The sequence below is a fragment of the Morone saxatilis genome, unplaced genomic scaffold (assembly GCF_004916995.1).
Source record: "Morone saxatilis isolate NCDOM2014 unplaced genomic scaffold, NCSU_SB_2.0 Contig16, whole genome shotgun sequence".
NCBI classification, from domain to species: domain Eukaryota; kingdom Metazoa; phylum Chordata; class Actinopteri; family Moronidae; genus Morone; species Morone saxatilis.
The window spans coordinates 25,284,425-25,291,694 of record NW_023339718.1 but is presented as its reverse complement, the minus strand read 5'-3'; the positions used below and the strand labels follow the sequence as shown (position 1 = coordinate 25,291,694).

Below are 7,270 nucleotides of genomic sequence, written 5' to 3'. Positions count from 1 at the left end.
TGTGTGAGAGAGTGTGTGTGTAGTATGTGTGCATGTCGAAAGAGGAAAAGCAGCATGAACGTAACAAAAGGAGAAGTAAAACCGGGAAGTGTTTCTGATATCACCAATCAAAAGTCTGACTGAGGTTACATCTGATTCCTCAACAACACTTCCCAGCAGGCAGCGCTGCATTGTCTCACTGTGCTCAGTGCTGTTTATACCTTGAAAATAAAGCTACTTTCTCTTTGGTAATCCCATCAGTAACGTCTACAGGCTGAACACAGTAAAAAGACTTCCTATCGAGCTTGAATGCTTTGATATCAAATACTCCTAACACAAAGGGGTCAGGCGGGCGGAGACTGTCTCTTAATAGAATCCACAGCCGTGTAATGTCGGCTTCATTGCAAGACACTTCATTTCATCCTCACACCATCAGGGGAATAAAAACACACATTAGTGACAGTGTTTCTTCCCTTATCTACTCCCAATAGTAAACATTTGGGGGGTTTTCTAGGCTGTGCAGGTAGGATAAATCCAGACAGGTCAAAGGGTCAAGCTCAGCTATAACGCCCTTGTATGAACACAGCACACTGAAGATCTGTGCAGCCGTCTGAACTGCCTGCACCCATCGGAAGAAATCCAAAATAAGATAATCGGACAAAGGGAAATTGAACTTTTAAACAATCAGACAGACACAGGAAACTCCTACTAGCAAAGATAAGCAGCGGTGTAACAGACACTACTACAAACAAAAGGATCAGGTTGAGCCAAAACCCAAAACCCACAACACACACACACACACACACACAACACACACACAACGACACACACAGACCACACACACACACACACCACAACACAACACACAGATCTTGGAGGGAGTTATTCTGGCTCTCTGTCCCCTGCTGAACCTGTCTTTAATCATCGCTCTCTAACTGCGACCGCACCGCACGCACAGAACTTCCCACAAACCTTCTTTGAACTCCTCCAGCATGGAGTCCAGCTTGGTGTCGTGAACACAAAGTGGACCGGGTGGTAGAACTTGGTGATGGTCTTGAGGGTGGTGCAGTCGTCCGGGTCCACGAAGGCCAGGTCCTTGACAAACAGGATGTCCACGATGTTGGACCGCTCGTCCTCGTACACAGGTATCCTCGTGTATCCGCTCTCCATGATCTCGGACATGGTGTTGAAGTCCAGCACGGCGTCGCTGTGGATCATGAAGCAGTCTCTGATCGGGGTCATGACGGCCTCCACCGTTTTGGTCCTGAGCTCCAGCGCGCCTTGGATCATGTTGAGCTCCTCTTTCACCAGGTCGTTGTAGGGCTCGGTGACTTTGAGCATCTCCACCAGCTTCTCCCGGTTGTACACGGTGCCGATCTCCTGGCCCAGGACGCAGTCGAGGAGCTTGCTGATGGGCCACGACAGAGGGAAGGTTAACAGCATGAACAGCTTGGTGACCATGATGGTGTTGGCCCCGACCGCCAGACCGTGCCGGGAGCAGAGCGCCTGCGGGACGATCTCGCCGAAAATCACGATGCCGACAGTGGAGGCGACCACAGCGCCGATCCCGGACATGGTGAGGTCGTCCAGGAGGATGGTGAGGGTGGTGTTGACCAGCACGTTTCCGAGGAGCAGCGAGCACAGCAGGTAGTTGCCCTTCCTGCGGATGGGCTCGATCTTCCGCGCGTACTTCTTCTCCTTCTCGGTGCCGCAGCTCTGCACGATGCGGAGCTCCATCGGGTCCAGCGCCATCAGCCCCAGGTTGAGCCCGCTGAACATACCGGACAGCACCAGCAGGAAGGCGATGAGGATCACCTGCAGCCAGATGGGCAGCAGGGACTTCTTCTCCTCCACCACCCGCAGCCTGCCGTCCTTGTCGTCCAGCAGGTACCACGTTGGCTCCTTCTCGTCCTGGTCTCGGACGCACAAGCCGAACACCTTCACCGCCTCGCTCTTACGGAGCTGCTTGATCTTCAGGTTAACCACCCCGGAGGTGTTCTGGTTGCTCACCTCCATGGACTCCTTCACTACTATATCCTTCGTGAGTTCGGGACAAGTCCTATTGAAGGGGGCCGTGACTGCGCCGAAAGCGTCGTCCTCTTTGTCGCTGCAGTAAAGTTCCGTGAAGCCGATGAGCTTCCAGCTGTCCGGGGACAAGTGGAGCCCGTAGAACCTGAAGAAGGTGTCGCTGCCCTCGGTCACCTGAATAACCCCCCTCTCGGTGGTCTCGGCCGGCGTGTCGCTCGTCTCCAGCCTCATGCCGAGTATCCGAGTGTCGCCCCTTGACTCCGAAACCACCGCCTCGGTCTGCCGGCCCGCGAAAACACAAGAAAAGACGAATAAAGTCAGCGTAAACCCCCGTCCACTCGAGTCTGTCGCCATGTTTGTTTCGCTCTCTGCGAATGGGGGAACTGACGTCACCTACTCCTTTCCACAGGCCCGCCCACCTCATTTGCATAACCGCATACCTCGGGAATCCAGCCAATCAGCGGCCGGTACGTCACTCGAAGAACTTCCGAGGCGAGCCCCCTCGGTTTTATTTTTAAGGTGGACTGATATGTATTCTTTTAAGGTCGTTTCATTGCCTTTTTATTAGGACTGATTTTATTTATCCTGAAGGATCAACGAGGCCTGTTTCAAAAAACACATCAACACAGTAATAGAACGAATTTTATTCAAATATTATTATTATTACGGTATTAGTAGTAGTATTGATTTTATACTTAATTCATAAAAGCTGAACGATTTGCAATCAAAAATAAGTTATATAAAATGATAAAGTCTCCTGTTGTTGCATGTTTTAGGTGAAGAGTCAATGTTTCATTACAAAAGTAAATTGGATTACGTTCAATAAATTAGATTAAAAACAGTTTTTGGTCTGATTTGATCAGATCAGGACACAACTGAAGGCTATGAGTAACATGTAATGGGGCAATTAGTTCAGATCCATTAGTACAGAAAATAAGCGATCACACAACAAATCACAATCACTGACCCTAACTCCCTGTTAGCATCTGAAATTTACGTTTGTATGACTTTCTAACCGATTACAAAAGAGGGAGGAAGTGTTTGTTTTGTTGTTTTGCAGCTAAAAGAGACTCTTTCACATGTTTTTTTCTCCGTTCATTTGTGATCATGCCTTTCAACATGACACCACTGTAATGAAAATAAGGGACTATATGAACCTATTAATGTAAGTGTGTATCAGAGAGCGATACAACAGAAACACACAGAAAGGAAGGCACTGAGGGAGGAAACAGTGATTTCATATGAGTCATTGCGTCAACTCTTGACCTGTGCATTGTCTGGAAGTCATTACACCATTTTTTTTTTTTTAACAAAGACACTAAATGCTAGAAGACAAACTTTTGGATGTTTTTCTTCAACTAGCAAACACTGAATACCTGCTCTGTTCTGTAGCTACACCTAAAAGGAAATACACTTAACTACAGCTAAGAACTTTATATGAAAAATATTTAAGAATTATCAGAGTGAAGAAGACACAGCAATCAAACTGCAGTGATTTTATTCTGAATATCTTCTTTTCCTTTGGTAAGAACAGTATATAAATGTCTTTACTGAGAACAGAGCTCCATCTTGTGCTCAAACCACCATAGTGCAGCCTGATGGGCAGCTGTGAAAACTGTGAAATAGATGATATTCAGATAGAAACCAGTTCTACTGTCTCACATAGTGTTAATGAGGCTTAAAATTGTCCTAATGATACAGAGTCATTGATGCAGTTATTAGCGTCATTCAGTGGCAGACTGGCTGTCTGAATAAAATAAAAAGAGCACCACTGTGCAGCAAATTGTGATGCTTGAACTTAGTCAAGGTTAGGATTAGCACCCAGGGGGCACTTTATCATAGATAGAGCAGTTCAGTTTAAGGGGGCGATGAGGTCTGAATGATTTTTTAGGATTGTTATGATGGTAATGGTTTCTTGTCAGTTACAGACAATTGCAGTTAGTTCTTCATATGCAAGAATCCTGTAAAATAAAAGTACATGATACAAATGTAGAGATCCAGGTTAAAGACAAATCTGATTTGATCTCTTTCAGCAAATTCCTTGTTGTTGTATAATATTTAATATATTTTCAATAAAATATGGCTTACTGTGTAGAATAGACCAAACAGTGACTGCTGATGTAATAATTCACCTGTTTACTGTGTGTGACATGAAACTGAAATTACTGTTGACTGTCAGACATATTTATATATTATTTCACTTTTATCTGGATGAGCAAACTCAGTCACCGTCATTATTTGTGCTTCTTTGACGGTATTCTGCAGAATTTGTTTGATTGTTACATCCAGTGATATACCGGATGAACTGGTTATAATTTCCTGTTTGATATACATTTTTCATATACCACCATATGATGCATAGTCGAAACAACTGCAATAGAATATTTTCAGAAATATCTCCTTGAATATTTAAATACTTTAAGTATTTTATGTCAATTTTATGCTTATAATCTTTGTACTATTTGAAAATATTTTGTTTTGAAAAGGAAGGAATGTTAAAGTTGTTGGTATGTCAGCTTAAGTTCAGTTTTTACTACGTTGCAGTTTGCTCAATAAAAAAAACGATAACATTAGGATTCTTTCATATATTGCATTATATTGTCTCTAATCAAAGTCTTCAGTATATACGTAATGACACAAGGAAATTGTGTCGTTCTGAATCCAGAGGACAATGACATCCTGACACCTCCATCTGCTGGTGGCAAAATGACATGACAGCATTTCTTACAAGTAATAATTAACTCTGTGACTGGTAAAAGAAAGTGAAAGCAGATTCTGACATTGTTGAACAGAGCTGAGACGCCATTACAGGGTGTGAGATATCTGCTGGAAAACACACATTTGGAATATTTTAAACAATCAAGAGACAGTAACTTGGTGAGTCCGGCTGTTATAAATATCTTCAATAACAAATGGCTGAGAAAACTGCTCTTCTTGAAAGTTTCCTGAACTGCCATGTGTGTTCAGAGACTTTCAGAGATCCTGTGTCTCTGACCTGCAACCACAGCTTCTGTTCAAGCTGCCTGAAAAAATTCTGGGAACAAGCTAAAAACAAAAACTGTCCCATCTGTAAAAGAAAATCCTCAAAAGAAAATCCTGGGGTTGACTTTGCACTGAAGGAGCTGGCTGACTCCTTTGCTGGGAGACAGAAATCTGGATCCTCTGAATCATCTGAGAACAGAAAAAGGAGAGAAGAAGGTTGAGGTGGTGTGTGATAAACATCAAAAGGAGCCTAAAATTGTTCTGTAAGGATGAAGATAGAGCTGTGTGTACTGTCTGTGAATTTTTCTCCCACCACGTCGGTCACAAGGTGGTTCCTATAGAACAAGGCAATCCATTGAACCTGAAGGACCAGCTGAAATCTGACTTAAAGTCTCTACAGGACAAGAGGGACAAATACAAACAAGTGGAGAAAACATACAATGAAGTGGATTCACACTCCAAAGAGAGCAGCTGTTGTCCACAGAGACGCAGAATCAGAGGCAGAGTTCAAGCAAGCTCCACCAGTTCCTGAAAGAGGAAGAGGAGTCCAGACTGGCAGCTCTGGAGGGAGGAAGGAGGAGCGAAGGGGGAAGACTGTCAGCAGAGAGATGAAGAGGATTGAGGAGCAGATCTCCTCCTCTGTCAAGACAGTATCTCTGCTGTTGAAGAAGAGCTGCAGAAACACAACGTGCCATTCCTCCCGCAGTTAATAAACCCACTCAGACCAGAGCCAGAGTCCAGTGCTCAGACAGATCCACAGCTGGTCTCAGGAGCGTCTGGATAGATGTGCGAACACCTGGGCAACCTGTCCTTCAGAGAGTTCTGGAGAAAGATGAAGGACAAGGTCCACTTCAGTCCTGTCATTTGGACCCAAACGACTGCAAACCGCTGGCTCTATCTGTCCTGACGATCTGACCAGTGTGAGATGTGGAGGACACAGACCAGCAGCTTCCTGACAATCCAGAGAGAACACTAAGTATCCCAATGTTCTGGGCTCTGAGGGGTTTCCAGGCTCAGGGAAACACAGGCTGGGAGGTGGAGTGGGAGATCATCCTGGACTTGGAAATATAGGTTTGGCTAAAGGAAGAAGGGGGAGTTATTGATCACACCAAAAATGGAGTCTGGTGTGGGTTATTTTCATCACAGTGGATAAAAGTACAGCTAATGGTGCTTGGTAAGACTGTCTGAAGAAGAGTCTCCAGAAGATCAGAGTCCAGCTGGACTATGACAGAGGAGAGGTGTCCTTCTACGACCCTGAACACATGACTCACATCTGCACTCACAGAGACACTTTCACTGAGAAACTCTTCCCATATTTCAGTGTTGGAGCAGCTGTTGACGTTTTGGGGTGCGGTGAGTTCTGAATGATCTTTTAGGATTTTTGTAATTATGGTGGTTTCTGGTCAGTTACAGACAATTGCAGTTAGTTCATGAGGTGAAAATCCTGTCAATTTCAAAAGAACCATTAAAGAATTTTCATTATGTAAGGGATAATGCCCGACAAGGTGTCCATTATCGTGACATTATTATGCTATTATGACACCTCTTCGGGCATTATCCCTTACATATATTAGAGACATATAATGAGAAACTGAAGCATAACTGAATGTTGATGTAATAATTCACCTGTTATTTGATTGCCATGAAACACAGATTACTGTTGACTGCCTATATATTCTTATTAACTGAATCTCACAGCTTATATTATATTAAAATTGAATAGATCCATCAAATATTGACCTTACAGTAATTTGGACTAAAGGTTCAACTAAAGACTATTTCTATTATCAATTAATTTGATAGAATTAAATTTTGCCAATAAAATTACAGAAAATAACACTCAAATTTGAGCAAGTGTTTTAAAATTTTTGCTCATTCCCAATAATATGTATTAAAATGTTGACTACAAAGCCCTGACCTTGTCTTTGAATTGTGGATGTAATTTTAAAGGTTGCAGTCAGCGGTCACCTTAATCTTGATCTCTAACATGGATCTTTGTGTTTAGGATCGCATAGCAGAATTAATTTCATTATTCTCAAACATTTATTAAAACAGAGCTGCTGTTTGTTCCTGTGTCTCTTTAACAGTGGATTCAACTTGTATGTGTTCTACCTGGTTAGCAAATACAGTTAATTTATGTCCTGAGTTACTAAAATAAATCAATAAATGGATAATAAATAAATAAAAATCAAAGATGTTATTTTTATGTTTGTGGACACAGAAACCGATTCACTTTTCTATTTAAATGATCATTTTATTGATAACACCTTAACACATTTTC

At 43.0% G+C, this 7,270-nt stretch overlaps 1 protein-coding gene and 1 pseudogene across 1 annotated transcript; one reads left to right on the top strand and one right to left on the bottom strand.

Annotated features, from left to right (window-relative positions):
- Positions 1–910: 910 nt before the first annotated feature.
- LOC118325991 (metal transporter CNNM4-like) lies at positions 911–2,465 on the bottom strand. Its single transcript, XM_035658874.1, is given in 2 exon segments — positions 911–993; positions 996–2,465. Coding segments are annotated over 2 exon segments (1,449 nt in total). The 5' UTR covers positions 2,362–2,465.
- Positions 2,466–4,793: 2,328 nt separating this feature from the next.
- LOC118325828 lies at positions 4,794–6,366 on the top strand (annotated as a pseudogene).
- The last annotated feature ends 904 nt before the right edge of the window (positions 6,367–7,270 follow it).